At 42.7% G+C, this 17,406-nt stretch overlaps 5 protein-coding genes across 9 annotated transcripts; 2 read left to right on the forward strand and 3 right to left on the reverse strand.

The window, feature by feature from the left end:
• The first annotated feature begins 1,600 nt into the window (after window positions 1–1,600).
• Window positions 1,601–3,723, forward strand: LOC112461538 (tubulin alpha-1 chain). The gene is made up of 3 exons (XM_025026815.1): window positions 1,601–1,764; window positions 2,189–2,411; window positions 2,503–3,723. Exons 1-3 carry the CDS (start codon window positions 1,762–1,764, stop codon window positions 3,630–3,632), a joined length of 1,356 nt encoding a protein of 451 aa, XP_024882583.1. The 5' UTR covers window positions 1,601–1,761; the 3' UTR covers window positions 3,633–3,723.
• A 401-nt stretch (window positions 3,724–4,124) lies between these two features.
• Window positions 4,125–6,571, reverse strand: LOC112461537 (E3 ubiquitin-protein ligase RNF14-like). The gene is made up of 5 exons (XM_025026813.1): window positions 6,276–6,571; window positions 5,351–6,202; window positions 5,034–5,262; window positions 4,711–4,883; window positions 4,125–4,628 (listed from the first exon to the last, which is right to left on the reverse strand). Exons 2-5 carry the CDS (start codon window positions 6,197–6,199, stop codon window positions 4,362–4,364), a joined length of 1,518 nt encoding a protein of 505 aa, XP_024882581.1. The 5' UTR covers window positions 6,200–6,202; window positions 6,276–6,571; the 3' UTR covers window positions 4,125–4,361.
• A 448-nt stretch (window positions 6,572–7,019) lies between these two features.
• On the forward strand, window positions 7,020–12,713 carry LOC112461609 (UDP-N-acetylglucosamine--dolichyl-phosphate N-acetylglucosaminephosphotransferase). 2 transcript variants are annotated; one of them, XM_025026934.1, is made up of 7 exons: window positions 7,020–7,464; window positions 7,745–7,859; window positions 8,094–8,539; window positions 11,940–12,128; window positions 12,221–12,291; window positions 12,345–12,529; window positions 12,592–12,713. In XM_025026934.1, the coding sequence occupies exons 1-7, from the start codon at window positions 7,298–7,300 to the stop codon at window positions 12,655–12,657; spliced, it is 1,239 nt and encodes a 412-aa protein (XP_024882702.1). In that variant the 5' UTR covers window positions 7,020–7,297; the 3' UTR covers window positions 12,658–12,713. The 2 variants fall into 2 exon arrangements, with proteins under 2 accessions (XP_024882702.1, XP_024882703.1); XM_025026935.1 differs by having other exon boundaries at window positions 7,022–7,464; window positions 12,366–12,529; window positions 12,592–12,710.
• LOC112461608 (beta-1,4-mannosyl-glycoprotein 4-beta-N-acetylglucosaminyltransferase) lies at window positions 8,704–11,781 on the reverse strand. 4 transcript variants are annotated; one of them, XM_025026932.1, is made up of 3 exons: window positions 11,082–11,781; window positions 10,059–10,297; window positions 8,704–9,969 (listed from the first exon to the last, which is right to left on the reverse strand). In XM_025026932.1, the coding sequence occupies exons 2-3, from the start codon at window positions 10,215–10,217 to the stop codon at window positions 8,839–8,841; spliced, it is 1,290 nt and encodes a 429-aa protein (XP_024882700.1). In that variant the 5' UTR covers window positions 10,218–10,297; window positions 11,082–11,781; the 3' UTR covers window positions 8,704–8,838. The 4 variants fall into 4 exon arrangements, with proteins under 4 accessions (XP_024882700.1, XP_024882701.1, XP_024882699.1 ...); XM_025026933.1 differs by having other exon boundaries at window positions 10,059–10,233; window positions 10,873–11,781; XM_025026931.1 differs by having other exon boundaries at window positions 10,873–11,781.
• Window positions 12,714–13,448: 735 nt separating the features above from the next.
• Window positions 13,449–17,404, reverse strand: LOC112461607 (mitochondrial import receptor subunit TOM70). Its single transcript, XM_025026929.1, has 8 exons — window positions 16,208–17,404; window positions 15,521–15,694; window positions 15,202–15,409; window positions 14,901–15,036; window positions 14,467–14,821; window positions 14,138–14,371; window positions 13,821–14,041; window positions 13,449–13,672 (listed from the first exon to the last, which is right to left on the reverse strand). Exons 1-8 carry the CDS (start codon window positions 16,466–16,468, stop codon window positions 13,489–13,491), a joined length of 1,773 nt encoding a protein of 590 aa, XP_024882697.1. The 5' UTR covers window positions 16,469–17,404; the 3' UTR covers window positions 13,449–13,488.
• Between the last annotated feature and the right edge of the window lie 2 nt (window positions 17,405–17,406).

Here is a 17,406-nt window from a genome sequence, read left to right on the forward strand (position 1 = left end):
TTTGATCTCTAATGGCCGCGTTCAGCAGACACAACTGTTGAGTTCGTCTTATTAACACTCAGCGTTGATTGGTTGGTTTTAAAAGTAAAAGCCAATCACGTTCGACTGCTACTGAGCGGCTTGGTCTGCTGAACACGACCATTATTTTTGCAACGTCGATGCGTTCCAAAACTCATAAAGAAAAGGTATCATAACGGCTCCCGCTCGCAAAGCGTGTGCGCCCATGCATATATATATGTGTGTACATACATATATACATACACGTCATACACACCATATATAATATATACTTTATACACTCACTGGGAAACACATCTGCTCCATAATCGTATAATCAAACTATATATGTATACCCAATACAGAATAAACGTTCAAACATTAATTTGTTTTCTTCTCGTCAAACCTGTTAAAAGGAATTGAATAACAGTACGTCAATAATATTCGAAAAGATACTTAACTTAGTACGCAAATTTAGTTTAAATAATACAAAATTTATGTACAAAATTCGGACGTGAAATAAATTTGTGCTATTTTTCTACTTCAGTAGAACATTTCTAATTTGACCGAATAAGAAATTAAAAGAAAATTATTTAAATCCTTTTTTATTTTTGAAAGAGCAAGTAGACTCTGTTCGTGACGTTCAGACATTCTAGAAAATCCATTATTGAAATTAATTAATCAATCATCTGACAACGATGAGATATTCTATCGCGTTTCTCTTCGAAATTTTCTCGTCTTTTTCGTCTTGCAAATAATTTATTATATTTCATGTCGTGGCTTTCAATCATTGACGTTTAACATTAACCGAGGACACGTGCGATACGTCTTCCAGCTACCTCCTGGCTAATTCTCGGGCGAGCCGAGTTCTAGCATACAAGCAACGTATAACTGTACTTTTATCGTCGACAGACATGGCTATTACCGGCGTGGAGTGCATTCGAGCGAAACACGAGGCGGAATCAGATCATTGAGATCATGAAACGTTCGGCGTACCTACTCCCTGGAAATAACGTTAATTATCTAGCGCGAGGACGAGGAATTAATTGCAGCGGAATCATATGCAGCGAAAAATCAATCCGCTTGACTCGAGACGGCTCGATCATCAATCCACCGGGTCCTCCCTTCGTCAGACAGACACGGTTCCGTGGGCGGGTTTCCGTTCTGCCAAAAAAAGAAATGACCGGAGAGAAACGATATTCAGCCGTGCCACGCGAAAGATGCGGCCCATATATGGTGCAATTGGGACGAAACGACATTCGTGCCCCCGCCTAGCGACAGCGAAACGAGATTTCGCCAAAATTCCGCGCCGAAACCCGCTTCGTTGTTCCCGAGGGTCGATCCCGCGATCGCGTTCTTTGAAATCAGGATTGTGGGATCCGGAAGGATAGACGAGAATCGATTTCTCCACGGGGAAAAAAAAATAATTCGAACTAGCGTCAATGGGACTATATCGTCCCAGCGTGGAGAGAATTGACGATCGGACGTGATGAGTGCTGCGGTCCAGCAACCGGCCAATCGTCGCGCGGCATGACGTCACCGCCGGCCAATCGGCGCGCGCTGGAACGGTCGATTCCAGCGGGTATAAATAGCGCGCAGGAGGCGCCGCACGCCCAACAGTCGCTGGTCGCCGATCGGACGTCATACGTCGTATAGTTGTTAGCAAAAGCTCCATTACTTGCTTTCGCCAACTATCGATCGCCCCGTGGTGGCTATCTGTATCTTCGTTTTCTAAGAGGACGCTAAACGATCCCGTAATACAAAATGGTAAGCCGGCGAATCCTCGCATTTTCATTCGCGCGAGATCTGATCGTCCTGACGTGTCGGCGTCGCCCCTTGACGGCCATTTTGCGACGGTTAAACGCCGGCCGGCTGTTAAATTTAGATCGCGTCGCCCCGCCTTTCCTTTGTTCCCGATATCACGGGAGATCCGTATCGCGTGCCCAATTCTTGCTAATCTCCGCGCTTACTCATAGGAAATTGCTATGTCCGTTATACGTTTATTAAAGTACTCAAATGTTCCAGTCGGCGAACATTACGAGCCATCGACCCCGATGAGTCAGTCTAGAAAATCAATATTCTGCCTTGCTCAGTCGCGTCGTCAATATCAGTCATTCGTCACCGTTTAATAAAAACCTCAGGTATAACGCAGTTAGGTATACGGTACTAATGTCCATTTGATTCATTTCAGCGTGAGTGTATCTCAATCCACGTTGGACAAGCCGGTGTACAGATCGGTAATGCCTGCTGGGAGCTGTACTGCCTGGAGCATGGCATCCAGCCGGACGGCCAGATGCCGTCTGACAAGACTATCGGAGGTGGGGACGACAGTTTCAACACCTTCTTCAGCGAGACTGGTGCCGGCAAGCACGTACCCAGGGCTGTCTTTATCGATTTGGAACCTACTGTAGTCGGTATGTATATTTCGCCTTTACGTGACTATTCAGTATTGATACCTAAGATTGATATCTAAGTTTTTACATGTTGAAATGTTTGTGTTTGCAGATGAGGTTCGCACCGGAACTTACCGTCAGCTCTTCCACCCGGAACAATTGATCACCGGCAAGGAGGACGCGGCGAACAATTACGCTCGCGGTCATTACACGATCGGTAAGGAGATCGTTGACCTCGTGCTGGACCGCATTCGCAAGCTCGCGGACCAATGCACCGGTCTGCAGGGATTCCTCATCTTCCACTCGTTCGGTGGCGGCACCGGTTCGGGTTTCACCTCCCTATTGATGGAGCGTTTGTCCGTTGACTATGGCAAGAAGTCGAAACTCGAATTTGCAATTTATCCCGCACCACAGGTCTCCACCGCCGTGGTCGAACCGTACAATTCTATCTTGACGACGCACACCACCCTCGAACATTCCGACTGCGCGTTTATGGTCGACAACGAGGCGATCTATGACATTTGTCGCCGCAACCTGGATATCGAAAGGCCAACCTATACAAATCTTAATCGCCTGATCGGCCAGATCGTGTCGTCTATCACGGCCTCTCTACGGTTCGATGGAGCCCTGAATGTTGATCTGACGGAATTCCAGACCAACTTGGTGCCCTATCCGAGAATCCACTTCCCCCTAGTGACGTACGCGCCCGTTATCTCGGCCGAGAAGGCCTATCACGAGCAGCTCTCCGTCTCGGAGATTACAAACGCCTGCTTCGAGCCAGCTAATCAGATGGTCAAGTGCGACCCTCGTCATGGCAAGTACATGGCTTGCTGTATGCTCTATCGTGGCGACGTCGTACCCAAGGACGTCAACGCGGCAATCGCTACCATCAAGACAAAGCGCACCATTCAGTTCGTCGATTGGTGCCCTACCGGTTTCAAAGTCGGCATTAACTATCAGCCGCCGACCGTCGTGCCTGGCGGCGACCTCGCCAAGGTCCAGCGCGCCGTCTGTATGCTGTCCAACACCACTGCCATCGCCGAGGCCTGGGCCCGTCTGGATCACAAGTTCGATCTGATGTACGCCAAGCGTGCGTTCGTCCATTGGTACGTCGGCGAGGGTATGGAAGAAGGAGAGTTCTCAGAGGCGCGCGAGGATCTCGCCGCGCTCGAGAAAGATTACGAGGAGGTCGGAATGGATTCTGCGGAAGGCGAGGGCGAAGAGGGCGCCGAGGAGTACTAAAGTGCTATCGTCGCTCGGCCTTCTGTTTCACGGCTTTGAAATATCTTCATGTGTTTTGAAATAAAGTAACTGAATTCATTTGCAACACAAATTTCCGTCTATTTGATACATCCGGCCCTCTTTCCTGAATCACGATTAAGTTAACTGGCTTTTTGTTTCATAAAAAATTGTTATCTAGCTCGAATTCTTTAAAAAGATATATTCATGAAAGTTAAAAGAGATACGTGCTTAGTATGTATTTTTTTCACTTCAAAACGTGCATATATTTTTCATAAGAGATTTTTATGTAAGTAGGAAATAGTGAGATGATTATGATACTATTGAAAAAATAACGTGTATATTTTGCAGTAATTCGTTTTACAATAGCAATTTGTGATCAGACCTATATACATCCGTAAAAAACATTCACATGATCCTTCAAATTTAATTTAATTTAAATTTAACTACAATACATTCTGTAAAAAGATAAATTATCTAATTAGATTTATCCACGATCAACTGTTTATAAAAAATCATCCAATAATATATATTATGTAAATTTAAAAATCAAATGTATAATTTTAGCATTGATGCAATCATCTATTCATGATTGTAATTTTCCAACATGATTCCATCATCTATTCATGATCTGTAATTTTTCCAACATGATTTCATCATCTATTTATGATCTGTAATTTTTCCAAAATGATTCAATCATCTATTCATGATCCGTAATTTAGCAACATTGATTCAATCATCGTATTCCAAGACAAAATCTTCATCATGGGCGTATTCTTCATCCTCTGAATAATAATCCAGGTATTCGGCAGGAAAATCGAAATCGTCGTCGTCGTCCAGTTCGTCAGGTATCGCACCGCGATACAACATGTTGAAACAATTGGATTCTGGATTTCGAAAGTGTAAGTAAGGCGCCTCGGGATTCAGCCGTGTGCCGCACAGCCAACAGAAATACGTGCCGCAGTGCGAACACGTCATCTTGTTACAACCGTCAGATTTCTGAAACACGTCGCCGAAATATGCGTTAATTTACTCGACAACAAGCGTAATCTTATCTGTGAAGAAAAGTTTGACTTTGTACCTCGATTGCAGTTTTGCAGTGCGGGCAATTGTGACTGTTATCATTAATCCAATTTTCAGACATTACATTCTCTATCAACGTTTGAAGCTGTTTCTTGCCGTAGTGCTTTTCCATTTCGGCTTTCTTTTCGTTGCTGGCTGATTGATATTCTTTCAATAATCGTTGTTTCTCAGCTATTAATGAAACCAACGCACGACGTATATTAGTACGTTACATAAAATATAATAAAAATTTGAATGAATTTTTTGTTAACAACTAAATGGTACAAGAGCGAATAGCTTGTTGTGCAAAATGCAAATTGTCAATGAGATTTAGGCGCGTACCTGAACTAATTTTACAGGATTCTATCCCATGATAAACCATCTTGCAACGAATACAGAATGCGTACTGACAAACGGGACACCTTGCCATATTATCATCAGGATCACGAGTGACTGGATATTGACAATGTCTTCTTGGACAGTAAACTATATCCATCATAGTATCTAACGTAGTACTTAACAATAAGGAATCATACTTTGAGAACAACTCCGAACTTACCAAATCTTTTACCTGCAACAAAGCCAATGGTCATAAATGCATTATGTAATCGGCAATGCATACTCAATAAAATTTATGTAATACAGCGCGAAATAGTTACCTGACCAGGCGTAGCCTCAAACTTGCATTTTTCTTCGGGACAAAAAATATTCTGTACATTTCCCTCTTTGATCTTGACTTCAAAATAACCCCTGACGCAATCTTTACAGAAGGTGTGAGCACAAGGCAGGAACTGCGTGCAATGCTCCCCTGACTTGTCGGTGAAGCAGATGTTGCAGGTGTAAAAATTTTTTTTGAATTCAATCTGCTTTCGTTTCTCATTGTAGTCGATCAACACTTGGATGGGGTTACTGCCGATCGGACAGTCTAGAATGGCCCTTTTGTCAATGACACTGGTTTTCTTCGACATGCTCTCTCGGTTGGCTTCGCTGTTACTCTGCCTGTTAGGCTCGCTCGCTTCCTTGTTCGTCTGCGAGCCTTGCAGCTTCTCTACCGTTCTCTTGTAAGACGTGTACATGCAGTCCATATCCAGACGGTCTTTTATCTTTAAGAAGCTAAGCGTTTTATCCTGGAGGAACTCCACCCACGTGAACAAGATTTCCTGCTTGCTGCTCTCCCACAACGAGTCGAGCTTTCTGCATAACTTAGACAGTACAACCGGGTATAACCAAGAGGAGCATAACATAAACGTAGGGGCCGACTTGGATGGATAATCCTCCGGCAGCGTGACGTGCAGCGTCAAGGGTGGGAGATACGATATCTGTACGTCCTGCGCCAGGTCCTCCTCGTGCCTCAGATCCTTGTACGACAAGTGACATTTCGCCGGTAGACTCACAAATATCTTGAAGGTGCATTCGAACCGGCCGTTCTCCTCATGATACGAGAATTCCTCTTCAGTGTAGATGCTTTCCAACGCGGTGACCTCGTCCTTTTGTTTCTCGCAGTCCATCGACTGAAAAACAAAACCCGATTATCGAGCTGTCACGTGTGAATCTCCTCTGACGAGAGGCGAATCCCTTGCTCACCGAATCCGGAGGCTCGGGGCGCGTCAGGCGTGCGACGTGGTTGAGACGTCAGGTCTCACGATTAAATCGTCACGCACTTTGCGATCTGGCTGACTGGCTGTCAAAAACGGTGCATGTTGCGGACGAGGAGGATTCAAGTTTGAGGGTTATGCGACGAGACACGAGTACCCAAGTCCACGATGACGCTGCGCGTAGCGGTACTGCAGCTGAACACTCTGAACAGCGCTCGAGTGCTCCTGGTCTCTGCTCTCTAGTCGACTCGAGTATTTTGTATTTTTTCGCGTTTACGACATGACAAAAAGTCGACAGACATATGTAAAAGCATACTATTTAGAAACATTAAATAATTAATATAATTATTATTCTATAAAATTAATTTTAAATAATGATCGAATATTAAATATTATAGTGGTATTATAAATTAAAACAGATAACAAAAAATGAAAATCCTTGTATAAGAGGTTCTACTGCGGAGTATCGATGAAATAATTAGACGCGAGAAAATAATTACAATAAAAAAGGAGATGAACTTCAAAGTTCAGAGGGAAAGGGATCAAAGTTTTTATTAAAAGAATCTTTTTATAGCTACATTAAATTTCAGTTTGATAATATTCATTATTATTTATTATCGCTAAATCCTGAAATCCTCTCTCAGATCTTTCTCTTCAGTGGCTTCAGTGTTTCAGTCTTCGATTTCCGGCTCCGAGCCCGAGCTCCGAGCTCCGAGTCTCCTGATCGATCTCGTCGTCCTCGATCGATCTTCGAGACATTGCGATACGGCGCATATGGCGGCGCCCAGGAAGTAAATATGCGGTGTGCGTGTAATCAGTGCGAGAATGATGCACGGTCTCAGTGTCGATGTAAGAAAACGCGTTCAAGATCAACACGAAGCAGGAGGATCGGCCTCTCCGTTTATCGCGGTTGCTTATCGCCCTTGAGCGCGTCGCTGATCCGTCGCAGGTGCGCGAGAAGTGAAATCGGTATTTAGCGCGCGGAACGCGGAATACGCGCACCGCACGACGATGAACGAGAACGAGACGTGGAAGTTGTTGCTGCCGATATGCGTCAACGCGGTGATGTCTGTGTGCGCGTACGGCTTGACCGTTCGCCTGATCCCGAGGATAAAACCCATGTTCGTCAAGGCTAACCTCTACGGCGTCGACATGAGCAAGAGGAGCAGTGGGAAAGTGTGAGTGGGACGTAGGATATCGGAATCCAACGCTGCTCGAGCCTCCCAGAAACCGAGCTGATCGACTCCACGTTTTATACTTAAATACATTTCGAAACTTTAGTATCGGTTGCACATGACTGCAACTTGAGTTTTTCTCGGCTTTCTCTCTCACGGAGTTGATCCGGTCTGTTTTCCAAGAGGCTCGTTTTGTACGAAACACGCTCGTTGTATTCATATGTTTATCTGTCGATCGTTACACCACGAGATGCTCGGCACCCGACTGGGTTTATTCTTGCAGACCAGAGGCGATAGGCGTTGTCACCGGATGCGTGTTTCTCGTAACAATGTTCATCTTCATTCCCGTGCCGTTTACAGATTGTATATTTAGCAACGTAAACTTCCCACATGACAAGGTACGGCGACGAGTGTCAGTCAGGAGCTAAGCGTAATTTCTTCTCTCCGATTCTGGTTTTAGAAGATTAAGTTGAGATTGGCTTTGAATAACTTTAGAAATGGCTACGCCTAATCTAAGAATACAAGATATAATTGTATTACAATATATTATATATTCTATATTGTGTTATATCTGATTTTAAAATGTGTGCATAGATTTATAAGCAATGTAGAACGCGCGTTTTCTATTACAGTTTGTTGAATTTCTGGCTGCGTTACTGTCCATATGTTGCATGCTACTCCTGGGATTTGCCGACGACGTTTTGGATCTTCGTTGGCGGCATAAACTACTTCTGCCCACCGTAGCATCTTTGCCATTACTGATGGTTTACTATGTTAACTTTAACTCCACGATAATCATCGTACCAAAACCGTTGAGATCGTGGCTTGGTTTCTCGCTGGACTTGTGGATTTTTTACTACGTATATATGGGAATGTTGGCGGTGTTTTGCACAAACGCTATAAACATATTAGCCGGGATAAACGGTTTGGAGGTCGGACAAAGTTTAGTCATCGCCACAAGCATTCTCGTCTTCAATGTTGTCGAGCTATTTGGCAGTCAATGGAAGGCGCACCAGTTTTCAATATACTTTATGCTGCCTTATATAACAACTTCCCTCGCATTATTCAAATTTAATTGGTAAGTTGTACTAAAAAAAACTGTTCTTATGAATAATTTCTAATTTGTAAAATACCACCTATAATAATGATTATTTGGTTTGTGATAATATGTAACGTATTATGTGGAAGGGATCTTTTTTTTTTTTTTTTTATAAGGGAGTTTTGAATTTCCAAGCGTGGAAATTTATATGTATAAACCATTTAACATTTATATTTCGTCAACGTAATATTTTAGTGTATAAATTCAGTATAATATTACATTAGTGTACATTGAGTATTGAGTATGAGTTAATATCACAGTCGGGTGCGACCAGTACGTCAGTAGTAATCTAGTTTAGCGTAAAAATTGTCTACCAGCCAGTCGTACTTCCACGTGTTATTGAGAATCGTTTCTGGCGCGAAATAGGAATCCCTGGACTTAGAGACTCTCAGAAGACCAGTTTTGCCGTCCAACCACAGTCCGCTACCTATTAGGTCCTCGACGAAGGGCACGTCGATAGTCTTCTCGATATAAATCTCCTTAGACTGAACTTTATTGCGAAGACCGATAATAATATTCGCGGGCGCCTGGCACAGATTGCAGTACCACCCGCCGTAGTGGTTCAAATCTCCTATGACTAATCCTAAAATATCTCTCTCGCTGGTGTCTCCATCCAACTGTTGCCGCAATACAAGCGAGTTGGATTGATAGGCGTTGCGCATTAAACCGACGGTGTACGCGCCGAGCGTGATCGTTGTCTTGAGCGGATGCTGCCAGAAGAAGCCGTATATCGACCATCTTAATCTAAATCCGATGGGCTGAGGCCAACCGTCGTACACCTTGAGGAACATTAATGCCCTGGAGTTTAATATCTGTTCCGGCTCCGTCGTCACGTAGATATCGTCGTCCCTTAAATTCTGCACCACGGTCCTGATTTTATCCCAAACGTATTTTGATACTATCCTGGATGGTTTGCGGGACTTGGTTGCCACGTTGATGTATAGAATCTTCTTTTGCTCCCGCTGCAACAGTCCCTTGGACAGTTTGTGCCGGAAATTATCCTCCGCGTTGTTGAAATCACATATTACAAAAAGGTCCACCACGTTATAGAGTTCCTCCACTATCACCTCGGCGATCGCCGAGTTGTAGTCGCTTAGAAAAAAGATGTGAATAATGTGTCTGGTGGTCTTGCGACGTTTTAGGCTAACGTTCTGTTTCGATGCCATGATTGCCCTCCATACGACTTCCGGTTGTCCGCAATCCAAGCCGTGCCATCCTTGATTGCAGATACATCTTTCCAAATGCTCATTGCTCTTGGTCTTACGCTGGTCCACTCCATATTTCCAGCATACGGTACGATTGTATACTTCGAACAGTCTAAATGTCTTGACATCCTTTAACGCTACCTCTCCATTGATTGTCTGGTAAATTGGTGACTTTTTACGATTGCCCTGGTTTACGTGTAGTTCCTATTGACGAAAGAAAATAATTAGTTTTAGAGTATCTCGAGTAAATTAATCGTTAACGTTTTACATCGTCAATCACAAATTCGCAGCACCTGTGATGCTTCAAACTTGACGAAACTGACGGATGCGCGAGTCGTTGACGCAGCTAGCTCGGCCGGCGGAGTTGTGGCGACATAGATCATAACAATCAGAACTTGCAAGACCAATAGAGTGTACAGCAACGCCAGCTTCCCATCTAGACGGACCTGCATGGCACCGATCCCTGCGCTGTGACAGTTCAATTTCTCATCTTATGTTCCCGAAGAGAAATCTTGCTAGCTGTCTGAGACATCTTCGTTGAGATTATAGTCCCACGAACATCATCGAGAACAAAATCAGTAACTTAAATTTACATTTTATCAGTTTTCGACCTTCTTTAAAGGATCCATAGCATTCTCTATACCGTGCATCTCTATTTAAAGCCCACTAAAACCAGATGATATGTAACTCGTCTTAGAATACAGGATGGAATTCTATTTATAACTTTAAAAGAATCGGAGTACATACGCGTATATATATTGAACTATATGCATATACGCACGTCAAAGGAGAAATTATCTTGAAAACCGTCAGGGATTATAGATCGTCTCAAGTGGGCTTTAACATGAGAAATGCGTTGACCCCATTTCTCGACGCGACGACGTTTCTCATATTTCCCCGCATATCTTTTAGATATTCATTATTCGCACGATATTCTTTTCAGTCGTGCGAGGTAAACGGCCGGTCGCCGATCCGCCGTAGTGCAGAGAATATTTATCGCCCGCCAATTGGATTCCGCGCCTCGTTAAACGCCCCGGCAGCCTCCGCCCCGCACGCATGTCATTGCCCAGTGCCCACAACAATATTACGTAATAAAGCGTCGCTCACAATGCGGCTCGACGACGACGACGACGACGCCTTCGACGATGATCTCACCAGGACCCCGTGATGCTCGTACGGTGATGTCACCGCGGCGGGACGTGCCATTTAATTTGCGGTGCCCGTTGATCGCCGGACACGCCGATTTTAAGGCTTTGTCAGATCCCACGGCGACTACAGGACAATCGGCGACCGGCAACGCGCGACACCGCGCATACCTCTAGTCCCGTCGATAGTCGCTGCCTGACTCAGGCTGACTGGCTGTTGCGGGGGGAAATGGGGGGAAAGGCGCCCCCCGAGCTCCAGCCGCTCCAGGTGCACCTTCTGTCTCTCCCCTCCTGGCCGGGCAACGGCGCGTACCGCGACGACGTGAAAAACCACGCCCGAGCGCCGCAGCAGCCGGCGATCCCGCCCGTTGTGCTCGTCGACGAACACACTCTCGCCGATCGCGACTATCCGCAAAGCGCACGCGTCTTACGGCGGCGTCTCGCGTCTCGTCGAACCGTATCTACGTGCCACCCTTCCGCCCCGCGTTGCCATGCATGAGTAATCCGTCCTGCGGGCGAAACGGACCCGCCCATGAGTCAGAAACTAGATCATTAATTCGAGAATTAGCTAGTCAGGCTCGAGGAAAAGCGGCGGCGGCTCTCTCTTCACAAATCGCAGCCAGAAGCCCGCGCGTTTGTAGTCATCATGGTGGCCACCTGGTCCTCGCTCACAGTTGCTAAGCAATGGCGCTCGATTTCTCATCGGGGCGATGCCCCGCACGTGTTTCACACATGTTTACGACTTCCCGTATTTGCATGGGAAAAAATATGCATAATAAGATAAAGCACGCTGCTGCAAAAGAGATATAATACAGACTGGGGGGAGGGGGGTAAATGGCATAATGATCCCCTCTGTAGTTTGTATTCGCGTCAATATATATATGTGAATCTCTATATATTTATAATTTATAATTTATTAATATATTTTATAATATATGTATATATTTAATTTGTAATATACATGAATTTACGATTATTAGATGTTTCGAGGTCACGTTGAGGTAAAGGAATAATGGTGCTTTGTTCAAGGTATCCATCGCAGGTTTTCGTGGGTGACACGTTTTGCTATCTATCGGGAATGACTTTCGCTGTCGTCGGTATCATAGGCCACTTCAGCAAGACGACCCTATTGTTTTTCATCCCGCAGATAATCAATTTCCTGTATAGCGTGCCACAGTTATTTCATCTTGTACCGTGTCCTAGACACAGATTACCAAAGTAAGTTCTGAACATGAAAGACGATATTCCGTCAGAAAATTCCATTCCATAGAAAGATCTACTCATAGCGTATATGTACATTTTATACGCAGGTATAATGAAAAGATGGATAAATTGGAGCCTAGTGTAACTGTATTTCACAAATCGGAACTTAATGTACTAGGTATTATAGCATAATTTATCTTATATAAGGAAAAGACCGTTTGTGTTGTTTAGAATTATATTTTACTTTACTAGGAAGGCTGTTAATGTATATATTTAAAACATTTAAATTGATAAAATGGCAAGAAGACAAGGGAGGTATTGTGACCTGCAATAATTTAACTTTGATTAATTTTATACTGATCAATGCTGGTCCATTGAAAGAACCAACGCTAACTTCAATTTTACTGATAATTCAGGTAATTAAAAAAAAAATAAATGTATTTAATTAAAAATATATAAAATTAATATCTTTTTTTAGATTGTCAGCAGCATGATGGCATTTGTTATCAGATATCCTTTGGCTTCCATATTTTACGATGTTTAAATAAATAAATTAAAATAATATTTGAATGCAAGAATAAAAATATATTAAAATTGTAAAAATCTCGAGTTTATCGCAATTATTATCAGTGATCATACTATTTCTTACATCTTTCCTAATTTCCTATTTCCCTTTCATAGAATACCAAGATTGTGCCATAAATTTTAAGGATCCTCAAATTTTCATGGTTTTAAATACAAAAGTATATATTACAAACATTTATTTTATCAATACATTATTTTCCGCACATATGATAAAATAAGGAATAACCATAAAATAACTTCTGTATAAGTTTCTCTCTATTATACAAACTTTATATATGTATATAACTTTATTAAAAATAATCGCATAAAAAGATTTCGTATGAATTTTCAATAATAGGCTATTTTTAACATGTAAAGTATTCTAAGCAAAGATACATAAATATACTTCATTCTTTAGGAATTAAAAAATTTGTGATTATAATTATAAAATTACTCAAATAATACACAACCAATTTTAATGTCTGCACAAGCACAAAATCTTACAAAATAAAATTTGAGCAATTCTAAATAACTGTTTATCATGCTAACAAATACTTTAAAGCTTTGATGATCTATAACTAGTACATTGTATCACTAACTTCTTTGTGTAAGTCAGATCAAATGTTAGAACTAAAAGTAGTTATATATATATGTATATATAAAAAATAATGCGGTATAATAATGCAAAACTATTTGCATATTTCAGTTTTTGAGGTACCCTGTATGATATTGTGATGATTGATGTAGTAACATAAAATTTGATTCTTGTAGTTTAGTAACAGTGGTCTTTTATTTTTAATTTCTTAATAATTTAGAACATGGAATTCGGGATGAATCGAGAGGACGACCGAATGACGTCCATACCTAATCGATTCTTTATATTAAGTTGTGTTTTCGCAGCGTCTCTCAAGCTGTATATGTGTGTCAGTTCCATGAATGTACGACATAATACCAAAGCCCTGTCAAATAATATTATTGCTTCCTCTATATTTCCTCTGTGAAAGAAAAAAAAATGAATTTAGAATATATTTTTATTAGAATATCTTCGGATTTTTCAGTCACGTATGTGATCGCAACTGGATCACTTAAATAATTCCAACATACATGCAATAATCATTGTGAACAATTACGTTGGAAACATACCTTTGTACTTCGATACTTGCTAGTGATTCATATGCAAGCTCGCATTTCTCGTCCAATTCTATCGCTTTGTAAATGTATTCCACAGCTTTATCAACATTACCATTCCATTGCAATTGCAGTAAACCTCTGTGCACATAGACAGTTGCGTTCTCCGGATCTTTCTCTATTGCTTTAGCAAAATAAGTATCAGCCTTCTGGTATTGTTGAGTTTCGGACATCATCTACAATGATTATTGAAAATTTCACCAATAAGTCAAAATGTGTACAGCAGTAATAATTTATCGCTTATTTTTTTTTAAGAAATTACAATTACGTACCTGAGCATACAATATATAACAGTATATACATTCAGGAGGATCTGGGTACTTCTCGAAAGCTCTCTCAAAGTCTCTCACAGCCGATTCGGCTAATCCTACATCTCTATTGAACATCGCAAAACGATAATCCGTGTAACATTTTTGCACATATGCTATGCCAAAGTTTGGATTGTATTCAACGACCATTTCAAAATCGAGCTTAGCTTCGTCTATTCTGTTCATGAGTAAATTTACCTAAATTGATAAAAGAAGCATCATTATCGTATTATTACATTATTTTATATGTGCACTTATACGCGTGCAAGAAAAATGTACCCAAAGACGCATACCTGTCCTCTATGATGATAGATATCGCTACAAGTTGAATTCATACTAATGGCTAAATCAAAGTCTTTAAAAGTCATTTCGGGATTATCGAGTTGCATGTATAATGTCGCTCTCTTTATCAGGGCGTTTATCTTCACGTCATCGGACGCATCTTCGCTGCTCAATATCGTTTCAAAATCTTGGATTGCAGCATCGTGTTCGCCCAAAAGTAAGTGAAACGTAGCTCGTAATAATAGCACCTCTAGTTTAGATGAAGGTAACGTGTCAAATTCGGGGTTTTTAATGATTTCCGTGCACAGCGGTATTATGTCATCGTATTCCGTGTCTTTCAACGCTTGTAATGGTTTTTTGAAAAATCTGATAATCAAATCACGAACATTACATTAAAAAGTAAACATCAAAATTATCAGAAACTGTCTCTTCTGCCGATACTTACTCTGGAATATTTTCCGGATGCTGAAGTCTAGAAAACACTGGATCCTTGGGAAAAGACATAATGTAAGTTTTGATGAAATGCTTGCTTGGCATTATAAACTTTTTGTTTGCCAAATTTTCCTGGGCGTGTTGTTTCCCTGAAAATAATTTTTACTCAATTTTACTTAAGTTACTAAAAAACTATACCCATTTTCATAAGGGTTTTGAGCTATCCCAGTCATCAATCACATATAATTTTGTAGATAATAATGGTAGTAGTATTTTATTTAATATCAAGTGCTTTTGTGTACGTTGTAACTCACCAAGTTTTTCCAAGACCTTATCTGCCAATGAAAGGGAAGTCTGATTAGAAAAGCCTTCGTAAATACATGCGGTAGTCACGTCTTCCAAGGCAGCTTCCAAGTCTCCTATCTGCTCTAAAGCACGCGCCCGACGTAGCAAAGCTTTTGCATATCTTGGATTTAATTCTAACGCTTTTGTACAGTCTGCTTTTACAGCACTATATTTTTTCTGTAAGTTGCAATTACAATTGTGTAAAAAAACTTATATATCGCAACAACTTAGACAATCGATTAAAATCATATTTTCATGGCTTATCATTAGTATAATCAATTTTATTACCAATTGCTCATACGCAGCCGCTCTATTTTGATAAAAAGTCGCGAGATCCTCCACGTTTTCTTTTGGACAAACGTCGATTGCTTTATTATATCGAGCAATAGCCTCGTCATATTTTCCCGTTTTGAAATGTACATTTCCTTCATTCTTATACTTCTGCGCCTTTTGTAAAGGAGTCTAGAACAAAAGAATTTGCTCAGGTCAGTCATGAAAGTACTGTCTTCTTCAATCTATGATATTATCTATATAATCTAGAATATTCTAGAAGTATATAATGCCACCACATGAAAGGTATTACGAATTATTTCATTTAAGTTCTAAGAGATAAACAAATATATACTAAGAAAGCCTTGATCGACCAGAAAAGTCCACTTATCACCTGCACAAACTACGTATCTTACAATCACAATCTTATTATCACAAAGTTTAGCAGCATTTGCTGGCAGTATTATTTACTTAAAATTATCGCTCCTGATAACAGCATTTCAACACATCAATGGTATAATTACGACTACCAACGATACAGGGGAAGTAAACGAATTTATCACTCATGACGTTTCTTAGAAATTAAGAGACATCGACAAACGTGACATTGATATAGCATAAGATACCCTCTTTCTTAATTTTCTTTCGGATAAATGGATTTTCGCGATCTATCGGACGTTCCCAGATAAGGCAGGCGGTCTTAACCTCCGGCTCGGCCGCGGGTGAAGGCACTTTGGGTAGGCAATCGCCGTCGATGGAGATCTGCTTGTCGGCGGGCGCGCCGTTCTCCTTGGCCGCGCCGCTCCTGAACCTGTCGCGTTCCGGCTCGTCGACCTTGCCGCTGCCGCTGTGCCTGTTCCTGTAGTACATGTAGCCGAGGCCAAGGGCGACCGGCGCCCCGACCACGAGCGCGAGCTGCCACTTCGGCAGCGGGCTGCTGCCGGCCACGCCGCTCGAGGCGGTCATTCCTACGACCGGGAATCGTTAGCCGCGGACGGTCACGACGTGACACCCAGCACCACCGGGATCGCGACGAGGAGACCTGGATAGGACGACGAATCTCTCACTCTCTCTCTCACCGACGTAGGACACCACGAGGCTGCGAGAGCACGAGGGAACGCGCGGTCCAGGCGACGATCATGCGGACGCGTCCACTCTCCACTCCTCGGTCCCGGTCCTGTTCGCGTTGCGGGCGATCTTCTCGATCGTCCTCGGCAGTCCTCGCCGTCCTCGATGCCGACGTCGCCGACGAGTATCCGGAATATTCCGGCCGGGGTATCGCGATGCGCGGCAGTCGCGTGAAAGATTCCTCGTGCGGCAGCGCCCCCTCGGCGAGTGTCGCGGCTCGCGGCCACTCCGACTTCGATTAATTAATCGATTATTTATGATATATTCATCGATCGATACCCTGTACTAGATTTTATTATTTTGTAGATAGAATAATTAATCTTTCAATAATTAATCTTGTTTAATATATGGAAGGAGGAAAAAGTTAATTAACGATGACGAACGTTACACAGCTGGAAACTTTGCAGTCGGCAATTCCGCAGAATTTGAATTAAAACGACGCGTCGAGATTCGAGATTCGCGCCGCGTATCCCGCGCGTGCGCGGAACCACGCCGGAAAGATGGCGGGCGGTCTGTCAACAGCAGCTACGTTCAGGCCGTTCAGCTACGTTTTATCGGCTGTCATGCCACTAACCCGTCGGAACTGAGAGAGTGTCGTCGTTTGACATGAAAGTCCCCGTTCGCGCGAGATCCCCGAGGAATGCTGAGCGACCGAAGTCGTGCTTCGCGTGCTCGTAGACGGCTTTCAAGGACGTAAATCTCAGGTCAGGACTATCTCCGTTTGCTCGCGCTCGTCTCGGACACTCCGGACGACGTCGCTGTCGGACGTTCGCCGC

This window comes from Temnothorax curvispinosus, unplaced genomic scaffold, assembly GCF_003070985.1.
Source record: "Temnothorax curvispinosus isolate PA1 unplaced genomic scaffold, ASM307098v1 QBEX01011515.1, whole genome shotgun sequence".
Classification (NCBI taxonomy): domain Eukaryota; kingdom Metazoa; phylum Arthropoda; class Insecta; order Hymenoptera; family Formicidae; genus Temnothorax; species Temnothorax curvispinosus.